The sequence below is a fragment of the Podarcis pityusensis genome (genome assembly GCF_964106645.2).
Source record: "Podarcis pityusensis genome assembly, chromosome: 5".
NCBI classification, from domain to species: Eukaryota; Metazoa; Chordata; class Lepidosauria; order Squamata; family Lacertidae; genus Podarcis; species Podarcis pityusensis.
The window spans coordinates 44,985,437-45,002,735 of NC_138032.1; the positions used below are offsets into that span (position 1 = coordinate 44,985,437).

At 40.7% G+C, this 17,299-nt stretch overlaps 1 protein-coding gene across 2 annotated transcripts in view; it reads left to right on the top strand.

Annotated features, from left to right (window-relative positions):
• The window catches only part of NEURL1 (neuralized E3 ubiquitin protein ligase 1), a 133,401-nt gene that overhangs the window by 60,173 nt on the left and 55,929 nt on the right, over positions 1-17,299 (top strand). Inside the window, exon 1 of one of the 2 annotated variants that reach the window (XM_081006174.1) lies at positions 6,061-6,254. The exons of the other annotated variant lie outside the window; for it this stretch is intronic. Coding sequence (XP_080862300.1) covers positions 6,221-6,254 — 34 coding nt within the window. The 5' untranslated portion in view covers positions 6,061-6,220. Of the gene's footprint in view, positions 1-6,060; positions 6,255-17,299 lie in introns of those variants that run through there. 2 annotated transcript variants of the gene reach the window in all.

Consider the following 17,299-nt stretch of genomic DNA (forward strand, 5'->3'; position numbering starts at 1 on the left):
CATACTTGCTGGGTGACCTTGAATGTTCAGGGCTTTAAAATAGGTTCACTGCAGACCTTAACAGTTATGGCAATCTGACGAAGTAAGCTTGTGCACAATTAGATGAAGGCTTGTTCAGCTCTCTTGCTTTAGAAATCCTTTTAACTGCTTATCTCAACACTGGTTTACTTCATTCTTCTTTCCTCTTTTATCAGCTATGCAGATGGTACCCCAGTAATGGATAAAATAAAGCAATGTTAAGGGTAGGACTTCTAGTATTTGGTGAGAGTGTGATGAAACAATCATACATATACCGTATTTCTCTTTTAAGAACAGTTTCTACAGGTCAGCAGGAGCCTAGGAGAAAGAAGCGGGATACTAGGTCTGATTTTCTGTCCTGTGTGCCTACAGTCACTTTACGCACTGCTTTTTAGGCTTATGAGAGTAAGAAGCATGTGTTTGTAAAAAAACCATGTGTATCAAGAAGGTATACTTGCAATGGTGCCATGCTCCCTGTTGCTGCTCCCCGTGAAGTGACCATTTGGCAAAACTAATCCCAGATTGTGTCAGGCTGCTGAAGCTGCTGATTTCATTTTACTCTGTGTTTGGTTTTAAAGTAGAATAGATGGTCATCTCTCCCACAGTAGCCCCTTAGCAGCAATGATTATCCCTAATTATATATTCACTTTGTTTTTAGGGGATACTTTGCTCCTCTGAGCAGACAAAATGGAGGTTAAAAGAAGGCCATTAGCTGTGGACCCAACTGAGAACTCTGGTATGACTTGAGCTGCTTTGGTTCAGAAACTGCAGGTAATGCTCCAGGAAGCATTAACAGTATGTACCCAAGAGCCTCATGCAGACGTTCAGGCTTGAAAAATGAACTTGCTGAGGGTTGTGGAGGATTGGTGAAGGAGTCTGCTGACATGATGCTACTTCCTCCAAGCATGTGTGATTCCATTCACTGTTCTGAGGAGCCTCCACATGTCTGAATGAGAGTAAAGATGAGACTACTTAGGAAGAAATGAAATCCTTCTTAGGGAAGCAGTAGGAGTTGGGCAGCCACTGGGCCTGTACGTGACTACTTTTCATCTCGCATCCGCAGACAGGTGTGACCAGGCAAGGAATGGATTCCCTTAATTGCTAACAAAACAAAGATGGAATAATGGGGGCAGGCAATAATTTATGTTGCCTACACATTCCCAAATATTTACCCTTCTGAAATGGGCCCTCTAATGACCAGGATATCCTGCTGTTATCTTTTGGTGAAACACCATAGCATCGTCTCCAGCTCATATGCTCCTCTATGTTATCTTGTTGTCTTAGGTTGTGCAAAGATGCAGAGAGGAAGCTGGGGTTCAGCTGGCAGATGGAGGAAAGAGGGGGTTTCTGGGTTTGGCCAAGTATAAATCTTATAAAGCTTGTATAAATCTTGAATAAATCTTGGCCAAGTATAAATCTGATGAAGCTTTAAACAAAACTTGAAATCGGAACCTTTTGTGCAAAAATCACATCAGTTTTGCTTGAAAGAAACGAGCACACAAAATGGCTTAGTGTGGTGTCATGGCTGAGAGAATGGGATGTGAGCCAGGAAGTACCTAACTAAAATCTCTGAAATATTTATTTTATAAAATGTATGCACCTCTTGATTGTCAAACAAACAAACAAACAAACAAACAAACAAACAAACAACTCAAAGCAGTTTACAAAAAAGATATAACACTAAAATTATCAATTGAAAAATTAACTATTGAAAACTTAGAAGTTAGAATAACAATAGACTAATAGGTGTGTGTGTGTGTGTGTGTGTGTGTGTGTGTGTAGAATCATAGAGTTGGAAGAGACCCCGGGGGTTATCTAGTCCAACCCCCTGCAATGCAGGAATCTCAACTAAAGCATCCATGCCAGATGGCCATCGAACCTCTGCTTAACCTCCAAGGAAAGGAGAGCCCACAACCTCACAAGGGAGTCTGTTCCACTGTCAAACAGCTCTTACTGTCAGAAAGTTCATAAATAGATATATATTTCTTTTATAAGGGGAAAAAATCCGTTATCACTGTATAGTTAGGGGTGATGTCCAATATTAGCCATGAAATTAATGGGCATAATTTTAATGGATCTGCTCTGAATATGACTTAGTTGGACATCACCCTAGGTATCCTGAGTGCTGAAGTTGAATTCTTTGAGCCTGAAGGCATATGTGCTTAACAAGCCCTCTGTGACTTTAATAGCTTTCATAATATTGCTAGTTGTTCCTCGTGCTTTCACGAGGGGCTTCTCAAAGAACAGAAACCTTAAGGAAAACCCAGGGAATGGCGTAATGGGACCAGTTCAAAGAGCAGGGGAGACAACAAGTTACAAACAAGTGAGACAGTAACAGCCAAAGGGGGTACCTTTAAAAATAATTACACTAGTAGCATTGGAGAGAAAATAAACCCATTAATAAGTGAGGAAGGAGCAAAGTCAGGTTGCTAATTACTCTGGATGTTAAAAACTAACCTTGAAGCAAATTATTAAATTGCATCCATTGGATAATTGCTTTAATTACTTTAATTAAGAGCTTAGAAAAGTTAGATGTGAACACGGAAAAAGAGAATGGTTGTGTTTGGGAGTGTGTCTGTGAGGAGGCGGCAAAACATTGCATTGTGCATGGCATGCCAGCCAATCTCCAAGCAGTGTGAGATTCCAGGGGTTTGAGGTGCTTTCCCAGAGTTTGACTTTCTTGTAATGAGAAACAGCAGAGACTGTGTTGTCATTACGATATTTGGTTTATTTACACACATATATACAAACCGAGCCTACGATGGCAGGGCTCACAGCATTAACACACCAAGACGTCTTTTCTTCTCCTGTAATCACAGCCTTGGTTTTAAGCAGAAATCAAGCATGGCTGTCACTCTCTGGCTTCTGCCAGCTTCCATTCCATCTCAGGGACGCTCCACCCCAGCTTTTGTCTTTCTCACTACCAGCCAGGTGAGGGAGAGGGCCCACTCATTAGGGAAACAGAACTGCATACAATGTGTATATGCTGATTTATATGTATAGATTGAAAACATGATTACTGTAATTTAAGTCGAAATAAAATATATTGCACCATAGTGATTAAGACTGACAAGGGGTCTGCTGCCCAGGTGCAAACTGTTGACAGGAAACATCTCACTTGTCATAGTTCTTTATCTTTAAACCAGTGTGGACCAGACAGCCCTTCAAAATAGTGGACTCCGAGGACTGCCAGCCCTCCCCTTGCTCTAACTTCTCTGTAAAGTAGAGCAGTGGCCACCCAACACAATCTTGTGTGAATGTGTTGCCAGAAATATACTTTTCATGCCTATCTCACATGCAATGCTGCTTCAGTGCAGTGTGCCCATTCATTCAGTGGCTAGTCATCAATCATGCAGAAATTTTGTGATGTATATAAAGGTTTGGTTATTGCCTATAAAATGCCTTTGAATAAACTACTGCAGTGGTCATCTAGCGCTTCTGTACAAGCAAATGTCCACCGAAACATACTTAATTATTTCACTTTTTTAATTATAAAAAATAGGCAATTTAATTGTGTGTTCAAAGACAGGGAGGTCTTCTTTTACAGATTACCCAGGTTCTCCCTGTGCATGCCTTTGTACTGGAATTTGCTGCTGAGTCTGCAGCTTCAGCAATGCAGCTACAGCACTGCTCTTGCAGTATTGCTATAAATGCAGCAGCAGAATTAAGCAGGCACTCTGACTGCCAAGAAACTGCTGTAAAAATGCAAACTGCAGAAGGGAGAGAGTTTCAGGCATATATCTATTACTGGTTCATAAAGAGTAAAGCTATCTCAGGGCTTTTAACACTAGGAACTATTGCAGCTTCTTAATGTTAGCACCCTGCCTTATTCCTGCAGTGTTTTATGTGTTTTATGTGGTAGGGATAGAGAACCTCCATTTGGAATGCAATCCTTCCCAGATGGCGGGAGAATCTGTGACCAGTGGAGTAGATGATTGTCATAGGACAATAAACTTCATTTTTCAGGTGCGGAGAAATAGATTTAAGATAAAGATTAGGGAAGCAGTTAAAAACTCAAACAAGTTGCTCAGGAAGGTTATAGGATCTTTTTTCCTTGGAAATACCACCATCACCATCATCATCAACAACAGCAGCAGCTCGTCAATTGTCAATGATTTTTTTAAAATCCTGGAGTAAAGAGTATTCTGCATATTCTAAGGAGGTTTTCTGTTTCCCTTAAAAAAGAGGATTTGTAGCAACCCTGCATGAATTGAAAAACTTGCGCAGAAAATGATGTAACCTGCTCATATTTCAAACTCATTTTATTCTACAATGCAGAAGATATCTTCAACTCAGGCTAAGGAACTGTTTCAGCTGCCACTGACTTTATCAAATAATTGCATGACCGGAAGGCAATTGAAGATGACCTAGTATCACCATCTCAGGATTTTCCATAGCTAAGGATTCCATCCTACCTTAGTGATTTCCAAATTGTTGGCTGTTAGATTGCCATCCAGAAGTACAGAGGTCATCTGGTAAGGTGCTTTCAAGGTTGGGTCAAGATAGGTCAGAGAACTACTACAATAGCAATTTGGTTCTTGTTATAAAATATCATTCTTACACAAGCAGAGATCAGGATCAACCAAGACTGCACAATGCCAAAAGTATATGTGTAAAGGAATTTAGGCTGCGAGCCCCTACCCATTTATCTTGCACTAAGCTCCACTGAACTCAATAGGACTTATTTCAGAGTTGCCATTTATAGGAGTGCCTCATTCATTATTGTTGTGGCTTAACCAAGCAATTTCTTCTTGCTTACACAAAATTCATTGGCTGATGCATAGACATTCCACATTTTTCCTGGGAGAACTCTATCTCCTTCAGTCAAGGCATTCTGCTTCCTGCTTCCTTACCCGACTCTTCAGATTGCACCTGTTATATGTGTTCTCACTCATATTGTTTAATCTAATTCTTCTCTGCCTGTACTATCTTATGTACCTGTGAAGAAACTGGTTGTTACTTGCACTGTCTGCATAACCATGGTTTGACTGTAACTCTTTCTTAGCTAGAGTGTAGGTGGCAAACCATGGTTTGCATAACACTGTGCTTGTTCTGGAACTTGAAACTTCAGTGTAAAGTTAGTTTGATTTTATGTTCTGGTAGAGCTAGGTTCTTATTTTGTTAATAGAGGTGGGGAAGGATAACATTCTTACACCAAAGCATTGAGGGGCAGAATCGGGGTTCATGCCTTTGAACCCTGCCCCACACCCTGCCCACACCAGCCTGCCTCCACAACTCAGTGCGTTTAATAACGCTCACTGCAGTCAATCACTGGAGGTAATGGACTGAAGAGCAGGCTGCATTGTGTCTGAGCTGAGCCTGCAGTCATGCCACAAAAGCTAGTCTGAGGGGGGTGGAGGAAAATATTTTTGCTATTACAGTCCAGGGTGGACCATTCTGCATTTCAGACACTTCTCCCTTGCTCTTAAATAATTAATAATTAACCAGCAGAGGAATCTGGGCCAATGATTTCTGGTAATGCACCTATTTCAGTTTGGGTTTCTGCCTGCCATACCCACAGATATATGTAGGAGCGATGTGCTGAATGGAAGTATTTCTCCTTTTCAAAAACTTCATTTTTATATTTAAATTGCATAATGATGGAGGTGAAAAGCAAGCTTCATTGACAGCTGGACTTAAGATTTCTAAATAAATCTGTTTTGTGTTTGCAGTGAAATTCACAGAGACAAAGGCTTTGTTTTGCTTGTAAGCAAGGGTACCTTGGGGTTTAGAAACAGGCATGCAGCCACTGCTTTCAACAGCCAAGAAATCAACTATATTTTTCCTAACGATTTATCAGAGTTGTGATCCCAGATTAGAGAAACCAGAATAAAGGCTGACGGACAGGGCATGTTTAGGTGCCCTTGAGTTTCTTTGGGGCTGCGGTGCTGTATGTGTCTGTAAAATGCTTTGAGTTTTCTCTAGCTATTTTGGAGTCACAAGTCTCCTCCTTATGTAAATAATCATGACATATGCCTCTGCTTATTGCTGAGCCTGTGAGGGTTGGAAAGTGGGTGGAGGCTGATTGCAGGCTTCTGTTGTGTGTTCATGAGTGTGTTATTTATGTGAGAGTCATTAAATCCCTCTGTGTCGGAGTGTGCCTGTGTCTTGCGTGCTGACAATGATCGCACACTTAGAGTTCTGCATCTCTGCCCAGTGAGAGGAGAAACTGCAAGGTAGCCAAGCCACCTTGCGCAGTACGATGGGGGGACAGCTAACCAGAAGCACACTATACGGTAAGGAGCTGGCCAGCAGCACTGATGTTTAGACAGCAAATTCTTAATGTTGGGTAGATTTCATGCCCTTTGCCTAACCCTTCCGCAGCAGGGGACAATATGGCTCAGAAAGGTAAGTGAGCTACAGCAAAGAAGCTGTAGTCTCTCCTGATTCTCACTTGGTGCCTTTTCCTTTAAAGATAAATCTTCTTGCCAGAGATGTTCTTTTTAAATGCAGAATCCTTAGATGGCTCTGTGTGTGTGTGTTTTATCTGATCTAATTCCATATGTCGCTTTTGTTTTATTGCTTCGGACAAATATTTGTCTGCAGAGCACTGCTTCCTGCTCTGATACCCTGTAGGGAAAGAGAGAGAGAGAGAGAGAGAGAGAGAGAGAGAGAGAGAACGAACAGTTTGTGGCGTTGACATGAAGGCAAGACAGTTTACAGGGCTTTCAGAGGAAACATTCATTTGAGAAAATGGATCAGGGTTTCATCTTTTTAAGATTCCTCCGATAGTGGGATTTTGCGCTCTGCGTGTAAAACTGTATTTGGTTTACAGCACAGCTGGAGGCTTGAAAAGGCTGCTTCATTGTAAATCCATTTAGTACAGTATGCTGCATGTCTTTGTAGGATAATGGACTGGAATGCATAGGAGACGAGGGTGCAGTATTGCAGCGTTACAAGCAGGTTAATGCAGAGAATGAAAAACTTTAGGATGTGGGACAAAATCATATGGCGTCTGCATGCTTTTTATATGATGCAGCGAAGGGAACCTATATGGGTGCTGTCATGGGCAGGATGCTACCATAATTTCAGACTCATTGATTTCAGTGAAAGAGTTAACCAAACGCTTAACTTATTTTCATCAAAGTTGATGGGGACAGACAGGGCTTAACTGTGACTGGATGGTGCATAATAGGGTTCATACAAAACCTCTTTATTCTTTTGGGTTATTATTTCTCTTCAAACTTGTTTATGTTGAGTGATAAAGTGCTTTTTATCTAAAACATTTGTTCATGGGGGCCCATAACTCAGTTTCAAAACAGGAAAATAACAGAGTAGGTTTATATTGAAACTGCGCCTTTGTACAGAAGTTGTGACAGTGCATTTGATATATAATTTTGTTTTCCAGTATGAGATGTTGGTAGGATTGTTCTCATTTGTTCTGTTTCCATACTTCATTACAGTCTTCAAACAGTAAACCAGCCTACTAACTTATTTATTTATCACCTGCAGTGGATTCTGATGACAGTTTTAATCGTTTGCTTTTCATTGTCCAACCAAGTTTCTGCGCTTTCCCCCCAGTGTATCACATGTCACGTATTGTTTGCAAAATAACGTTTGCATATTGTCATAACAAAAATGAGAAATCCAGCAAGAAGGGTTGGATTTTCTTCTGCTGTTTAAAACTATTAATCTGTTGGTGAACTTTGCGGGGTGGGGAAATCTTGACTGAATAAATACTCCCATGGGTCTGTGTAAATGTATATGATTCTACTTGGATGCAGCAGTCAGTGGCTACTTCTGTGTAGCGTAGACACCCAACAACTGCACTGCTTTCATTCTCTTGGCTTTATTCATTCTGGGGAGGGGAAAAACTTAGCTTGGGAAATAGGAGGTAGAGAGACATACTAAATCTACCACCATAGAGGAGAAATAACTATAAAGAAATCTACATATACAAGAAATAATATCTACAAACTGACCACTTTTGAAAAACCATGCTAGAAATAAAAAAACAAGAACTTTTAAGAGTCTTACAGAAGCAAGAGAATGAAGAACCTCACTGGGTTCAAGTTGGAGTTGGATATGTTTCTGAAGGGGGCATCTTTCTTTGGGGCATAAGATACTGCTACAGTTTGAGATAGGAGGTTGGTTGCATGGCATGGAATGGTGCCCAGCTACAATTGTTTTCCATGGAAGACTCAATCGATAAAATTTACTTGCAAAGAGTCCTGGCTGATTTTCATATCTTGGATCAGGAAGAGATTTCCACTAGATTTCATTGCTTCATAAATCTGGATTTTGGGGACATGGAGGCTTGCTTTTCCATGTATTTGGGCCTGTGTACTCACTCAGTTCATATGAAATATCTGTGCTGTAGGAATCTTCTTGTAATGCATATGCTTTCTGCTTGATTTACAGTACGTTCTGGATTACGCAGACTAATCCACTGGGTTAGAGGTTGTCCTGGTTTGCCTTTCCCAATTTATCTTGTCTCCTTAACTAATGTTCTGGCACAGAATCCTAGCCCCGGTGCACTCTTCCTTGCAGAATTTACACAGAAGTAGAGCTATAAAATAAGTTTTTCTAGAGCATTGTCACCTACAAAGAAGTAAACAGTGTCTCAAATTTCAGCCATCTACCATTTACTAGAAGCAAAAAATCACCCCAAACATAAACAAAAATACAAAGAAATCTTACTGATTTTTGCCATCAGGTGCTTTTTTGTCCCAGCCAATGGGAAATGTTGGGGTAAAACTTTTCAGATAAAGAAAAGGAAACAAATGTACAAGGGAAACAAATGTACAAAACCTGTACAATATTTTCATTCTGAAAACACGCCCCCCCCCCAAAGAGCATGGGACATTTTTAAGAAATCATTGATCTTTGTCAGTGGGGTGCTTTTTTTGTCTCAGCCAGTCAGTGGAAAGTCCCTTGGGTTTTTTAAAAAGAAAACTTGATTGAAGAAAGTGGATTAAGGGGCTCTTTTCTTCTGACACCGCTAAACGAGGCATTTTGCTACTATGAGATACACCTACATTCTGGCAATGGTAGTAAAATATCCCCCAAACATTTTGTGTTACGTTTCTTTGCAGTGTTGCATAATCAAGAACAGGAATATAGTGGATATTATTTTTTTCAGGGTGCTCTGGGGCTCCCCTTTTGTTTGACTCAGAAACTGCAGTTAGTTTAGAATGCTGCAACACAATTGCTAACAGGTGTGAGTCCCTGTCAACATATAACACCTGTGGTCAGAAATCTGTACTGTTTGCCAATTTAATACCCAGCCAGATTCAAGCTGCTGATGTTAGTATATAAAGCCCTTAACAACTTGGGACCAGCTAGATTTTTACCTGCAAGATTGCCTTACCCCATATATGCCCACTTGACTGTTTAAAGCTGTGGAACTGGCATTGTTACAGGTACGACATAATACTCATTCAGCATTTGTAACAAATCAGTCTTTGGAACTCCCTTCTTATTGAAATCAGGCAGGCACCTTCACTGTACTCTTTTTGGCGCCTGCTAAAATCTTTTTTGTTCAAACAATTTCCCTGGATATGTAGAATATTGGCATGCGTTTTTACTCTTGTTTCCAGTTTTCAATTGATTTTAATTATTTTTGGAATGCGACTAGAATAGATCAGAAAGACAGGAGGCGCATTTCAAAAAACCAAAATGCATAACGAAAGGAACACCATGATAATGAAAGGCGTGGGGGTTGATTTTTTTGAATAGCATGATCCTTTGTATGGATATCCAAAAATAAGTTCAACTATATTCAGTAGGGAGTATTCCCTTAGTAAGTATGTTTAGGATTGCTGCCTAAGTCTTGGACCTTGTCATCATATACAGAATAGGTGCACAACAGGCAGAAACTGTTCAGACTATCGCAGACTAAACTTGGTGCAAACAGTGGTGAGGCTTTGCATATGGAAAGTGGAGGAAGATTACACGGTATATCATCCACTAGGGGAACATATACCATTTGTGGAATGGATTGCTCCTCCCCTTGAAGTCCCTACACACCTGAAATCTACTCTGGAGGGTTGTAGGCCTCACCGGAGCAGACTGGGGAGGGTGGCAGAGACTGTAAAGGGGAAGAGAAGAATGGGAAGCCCATTTCCTCAGTGCTGATTATCAACTGCTGTTTTTTAAATGTTCAGTTTAAGTTACCTAAATAACATGAATTTGACATGCCTACCTGAGCATACAATTTGAATATATTGAAATGAGCCTAAGTACATTAGTGTGTATGTTACAGCAGCCGTCTTACCAATCACTGATAAACGTAAATCATTTAACTACAAATGAGTGCTTTCTGCCTCTCCTCTAATGCTCTTAAAGCAAGTTATTTTGGGCTATAGTTGCATATTCAAACAACTTTTGTTCCCATTTTTAAAAAACTTGGATTTTGTATATCCTGTACTATTTGTGCTGTTTTGCCCTATGTTTCGTTGGAATATACTTGGTGTAAGTAAGAAGAAATAATCAAGGAACTGTTCCCCCCACCCCACTTAGTCCTATTGTATAACTGATTTTGGTTCAGTAAGTAATTGCTGTAGAGCGTATCCATTATGATAGTTTTTTTAAAAGGTACCTAGATATTTGCACTTCCAACATTAGGAGTAATAGTAAACTTTATCTTCTGAAGTTTACTGAAGGTGATCTATTATCCTAATAATACAGTCATACCTCTTGTTACGTTTGCTTCATGATACATTTTTTCAGGTTGTGTCCCGCAGCGACCCCGAAGTACCGGAAAGGGTTACTTCTGAGTTTTGCCACTCACGCATGCGCAGACGTGCAAAATGATGTCACGCGCATGCACAGAAGCGGGTTGCATTCCTTTCAGGTTGCGAACAGGGCTCCGGAACGGATCCCATTCACAACCAGAGGTACCACTGTAGTTCTTCAGGAGTAGAAGGAGTGGCTGTGACTATGTTTTCAGTATAAATTCCCAGTGATGGAATAACATTGGGCGTCTTGTTAGGGTAGATACATGTCCTAATTTGCAGGGAACAATCCTATTTCAAAGGCTTTCAGAAAACGGTCCTCTCTTTGAAAGTGGCCTCTATTTGAAGTCCAAGTCTAGCTTAAAAATAAGGAACCATAAGAAGGTTAATTCATCCCATCAAGTTTAGCACCTTGATAGCAGGCTTCCCTGCTGTGCTGAGATATATTATATTTCTAATTAAACTATAGTCTTCATTTCTGAATGTGTGCATAAATCAGCACATTAAGTAATATGCAAATTGGTGCCTTTTCTGGTGATTGACTGCCCCCTTTTTTTTGGTGATGCGTAAGTGACCACCTTCATGTTGTAGCTGTGTGGATGAGGCCAAACATGGTAACCAGCTGGAGGAACAAAAGAAGTTGCCCAATAATTGTTTTATGAATAACCCTTCTTTGGATGGTAGAGAAGACTATTTACCTTAACATGAGATCAGGCAGAAGCAATAGCCATTAGTAGAGTGGAAAGCAGATGACTTGTTTCCCACCCTATAAGCTAACATTTGGTTTAGGAGGGAGGCACACGGTACTGCAATTATACCATTTATGGTAGTGGGTTAAAAGTTATTGTCTAGTATAACAGCTGTTCATAGTAAACATACACTTTATAAATGAAGTGCAGTGCAATGATATTGAAAATAACATACAAGGGAAATGCAGCCAGTCTTCAGCAGAGCAGACGCCAAGGGTCTTGTTTCCCAGTTCTGTGTTTCTGATCGCAAGACTGTATCATTTCTCTCTGGGGTTTTTTAAAAAATAAGAATCAAATTTTAAGTATAAGATGTTTCTCTCATTGCATAGGGCACTCCACTTTATGTGTGCTTATTATGGATGTCTTTTTTTTACCAAGAAAAAAAAATCAGGTAACTATTTGCCACAGAGATTTCTGCTTGTATAACTCTTCATAACATGAAAACAAGCAACAAGACAAACAACCTTTGTGATAAATGTTTCTTGTACAATTACCTCTTTTTTTTTAAAAAAAAAAAACTTCTTTTGATGAAAAGTGGGATATAAATTCCTTAAATAAAAGCAAATAAAAATATTGTAAACTGCATACTTTAAAATTATGTATTAAAACACACACTCAACATTGCTGTTTTGTTTAGGGTGCTTCCAGGCAGAAGTTTATTGTGGAGCTGGTGCCACTCAAGATTTGGGCACTACCCACATGATGTTGTCATTATCAAAATGCCAACTAATACTTTTTTTTAATTAAAAAAACCCCTTAAATCCATAGTTCCTCTTACAGTGGAAAATCCATTAAGTAAAAACAACCCATTAAATATCTACAGTTACTGCTAATGTGGAAAGGCAAGGGGGCAGAGAGTTGTCATGTATGCGGTGATGTTTTTGTAGGTAGCCCCTGTTGCCCTACCCCATTTCAGCTTGCTTCTCACCTGAGCACAGCGTAGTCATTTTGTTTCTACTAGCCAAAAGGATACAAGTGCTCCTATTTCCATCAGTTACCGTATGCAGAAGGCGTGTCAGAATTCCAACAACTCAGTTTGGAGGAAGTATTCTCTCACCATCTCAACATATGTAGGAGATTACCTTGGGACATTTTAAAATCATCACCATATAGAGGTCTTGTGCAAGACCTGCTCATCAGAATTTCACTATAGCAAAATGTCAGTCTTCCCCAAGACCTCCGTATTGAAGAAACCCAAATGGAAATGGGTTATCTCTCCAACCCCAAGCACATGCTTCCGTTATGGCCATTGTGAAACACAGTTACAGCAGTCTTGCGTTTTTGTGCGCTTCTTGTGCGGTTTTTTGTTTTGTTTTAAGTATGTGCACATAGGTACAAGAATACCTTAGTGCATGCCCAGAATGGGGAAAGGGTGAGGGGGTGACAGTGGAGGACGAGGGGGACAGTTATTAAGCAGAGAGGCCAGAAAACATCATAGACCTCTTGCTGATGTGCATGGTGGTGGGAATCTAAGACTAAAAGTGGAATGTGTAGTTGATCACATGTCAATCATGCACCGAGAGAAACTTGGTCTGAATGACACATTAGCAACATAAAGCCCCTGTATGTAAACTTCCATAGAATCATAATATTATGGTTAAGGTTTATTTCAAATAAATCTTGCATGGGAAACCAAAGAACATGCTGAACCAGACCCATCTAGTCTACCATCTTGTTTCCAACAGTTGGATAGCCATGACTCTTTCTTTTGTCCCTCAGCAGCTGATATTCAGAGGCACAGTGTCTTTGATCCTGGAGTTAGGACCCAGCTACGATGACTAGCAGCCTTATGCTTCATGAATTTGTCTAATCACATTTTAAGCCCATATGGCCATCACTACATCTTATACTGGCATGTTTCATGGTTTAACGGTGCTGTGTGAAGTAGTCCTTCTTGTTAACTGTCCTGAGTCTTCCAGTTTCATTGGATAAACCCCAGTTTCTGGTATTATAAGAAAGGGAGACCAGCTTCTCTATATCCACATTCTTCTCACCAAGCATAATTTCATACCTCTCTGTCACATCCCTCCTTACTCACCTTTTCTCTAAACTAAAAAAGCCCCAAACATTGTAATTGTTCCTCATAAGGGAGTTGTTCCAGTCCCCTCATCATTTTGGCTTCCCCCTTCTGAACCTTTCCCAGCTCTACAGTCTTATATTTGAGATGTGGTGATCAGGACTTTGCACAGTATTCCAAGTGTGGAATACCACATTCTACAACAAACCAGCATTTTCGTTTGTTTGCAGAGACATCACAAGACTCCACATAGTGATGATTGAAATGTATACAGCAAACTCTGCCTGGATGGGGAGCTGCCAAAAGCTACGTTTTGCCATTATCTTTATAGCTACGTGAATTGGCCCTCTGGGTTGATTTATGAAGCTTGAGCAACATTTTAAATGCCACAGTTGGACTGTTGACGGTTTGTTGTCTGAAATAGACAAGAATTCATTTCCCTTCCTACCCCCTTATTAGTTTATGCAGGAAAAAGCTGCAGCAATATCCATGCATGGATGTGAATAACTTGCACATATCTTCCAGGGATTTTCTTGCTGGTCATGGTTCACAATGAATTAAGATTCTGACGGCAGTGCAATTGGGCATGCATATCCTTCCGACTTGAGCATTAACCTCGCTCTGTAAACATGATATCCACCAACAAAGTACTGGTGACAAACAGCAGATTTTGTTATTCAGCTACATTACCAGTTATATCAAGCACCTCATTTATAGTTTGGAAACTATCATTAACAGCAGAAAATCAGTGTACGTGGGGGGGGGGGAAAGACCCCAGGCCAAATTCAGCCCACCAAGGGCAGATTCACACCATACATTGAAAGTGCATTCAGCACTCATTTAAAAATATGAGTTCCCCCAAAGGATTCTGGGAACTGTAGTTTGTTAAGGGTGCTGGGAATTGTAGCTCTGTGAGGGGGATACCACATTCCCCGGGATTCTATGGGCGAAGTAATGTGCTTTAAATGTGCACTGGGGATGCTTTATGGTGTGGATCTACTCCAAGTTTTTCTGTTTGGCTCTCAGGGTCAAATCTCTCTCTATACCACACACTCTACCCTTACCCCCCAGGCCACATTGAATCTGTTGTGTTTTATTCCCAGCTGCTCTGTGTCTTGTAATTTTTCCATCTTGTATGTTTGCTACATCATAATATCCTAACCTTTCTGGATTTAAACTGATCCCCATTCCATTTATCTCAGCATTTGTAGCTCAGACCCCAATTGTCTGCATATCTGTCCACCTCCGAGGCACATTTTCCTAATACAATTTGACTTGCAAATGTCTAAAAAGGGAACTGCCCGAGTTCAAAACACTGCCTCATTAAAATAAATAATACCTTGATAATGCCAAATGTTAACCTCAGCACTGTGGAGATGCAGTTATTTTAGTATTCTATTTTGCTCTGAATGGGTAAATAATCTACAAACACAGGACAGCTGAAATAGAGCAATATATATTGTTTCTAGACGCTGCTGCAAATGTGTCAGGATGTAGATATCATCCCCCCCCCCCACATATGATCCACTGAGTATTGCTGTGAGATGAAGATGCCAAGGCTCTCTTAAATATCTATATACAGCATGGCCTTTATATAGTCTGAAAGATGGTATTTGTTTGCTTTTCTAAAATCAGTCCATCTCAGGGCTGGATTAACTGATACAGAATACCCTGGGAAGAATGTTGAAGCAATGTTAACGTTTACTAAAAAGGGGGCTACCAGTGATTATGCTATAATCCTGTGACTTTGCCAGATTTCAAGTGAACATCTGAGGTTACTTTGAGTTGAATAGTAGAAGCGGCTGGGGAAAAAAGTGTTATGCTGTCCTTGTTTTTCTGTATATAAACAGAAGGTGTTTACATGCATGTGGTGGTGTTAAAAACCATACTTTATCCGAATGGTTATAAAATATACTTTATTTTGAGTACTTGCTGTAATTTAGGGCATATCTGCACATATGTATTTCAAAAGTTCCACTCCATGAAATTACTGCTACTCATAGCAGTAGGAGTAGAGAGAGAGGAGGAGAAACTCCTTTTGATATGCTTTCATATTGCAGATGCAGAGTTCCCATTTGCTTCCCCAAGCAGCAAGAAGTTCCAGCGATTCTGCTGCCTGCATTTGGCTTCCTTTTGCAGGAAGAGATCACTAGAGACTTTGGTAATTTATAGTGTTTAATGTCTTCACAAATATGGAGATGGAACACAAGTGGGAGGCAAGCACCACAGCCCTTCTAGCAGGCACTAGACCCTAATACCCCAACACCAGTTCCCTGGAGCAGGGATTAGCCAAGGTGGCACTTCCAGACACTGCTGGACTTCCAACTCCCAGCAATGTCAGCTAGCATGCCCCAATGGTCAGGGATGACGGAGTCCAGCAATACACCACAGAGGCACCCTGAGATCCTTTCATCAGCAGCTCAGCCATCACTCTGTGCCTCTCAAAAAAAAAAAAGAAAAGAAAGAAAAAAGACAGGTTTTTCACATACAAACCTTCTGACAGCCCCTCCCTTCAGTTGTGGGGGATGGAGGGAAATCAAAAACACCTCCTCCAAATAGCTCTCACATTCCAGGGATGTGCGTCAGTTCACCATCTAACAACTAGTTCCCAGGAAGATACATGTACCAGTCATATTGAGCCGTTTACCTGGAAATCCCCAGCTAAAGGGGTGACTGGCTTTACTTGGCCAGTGTTCGTAACAATACTTGCACTGTTTTAGTGGGAGAAAGCAGTCTGAGAATAATTTTGAATTGTGGGAACAACTGGGGTGAAACAAACTATTAGGCTCCAGATCAGAAAAGTCCTAAGCTTGCTGTCACTCACTCACTCACTCACTTCCTCCTCCTCCTCCTTCTCTTTGGGGCTGTCTTCTGCCAGAGGAGATGCTGTAGTGAGCTGCTGGGGGAATGGGCTCCCACTATTCCTGCCACCAAGCTTTCCAAACAGAGAGAAAAGGAAGCAAGGAGGGGAAAATGAAGTTCTTCTTGTATGCATAACACACACCTCTCCCAAACACTGCTTCCTTTCCCTTTTCTTTGCTATGTTTGCTGTGTAAATGATGCTATGAATTGCTTTGCTGTTTGTTGTGGTTGCCCTTTGTTTTCAGGAAACAAGTTGAAAGTACTGGGCTGTGCCTCACACCAGTTAATTCTACAGCAAGCTTGTTCTAGTACAGACTAATCTAGTGATTCTTTAGAGAGAAACTTTAAATAATGTCCGAACCATGACTCTTATGAGGTTCTGGACATCATGTGCACTTTTGCATGAAGCTCTAGGCAACATTGTTTCTTGACTATTCACATTTTGCACTCACTAACCAAGCTTCCTAGAGTATATAAATTCCCAGGTATCGAATGAGGAAGAAGAGAAATTAAAAATTGCAGCAAGTGAAGTTCTGGCTTCAAACAAGCCCAGTGATTGCACATGGACATAAGGACTCTGCTTATTAATTAGCTGATTAGGAAACTAATTGCCGAGGCAATGCAATTTGTCTCAAAATACTTAAAATAAATTGCTTTGGAAATTAACCAGGTGTAACTGTTAATGCAGTATATCACTTCTGAAAGACTGACCCTGCACAAATGTACATGGGAATGGTAAAGCTGGGCATTTGCCACAGCCCCAATTCCAGTAGAGGACCACTCAACAGTTGAGGATCCTCCCATTCTCCCAGTTTGCATGAAGTATCCATTAAGACTGGATACAAGTTAAGAGAGTTCCTAGTTTGCATATCCTAATTCTTCCAGGTAAGTGGGGCCCCACTGAAGGTACTGTGTCAAGGGCCCCCCAAATAATGCAGCCAGCACTGAGTGTACAACAGGGACTATTTGCTGAGCTT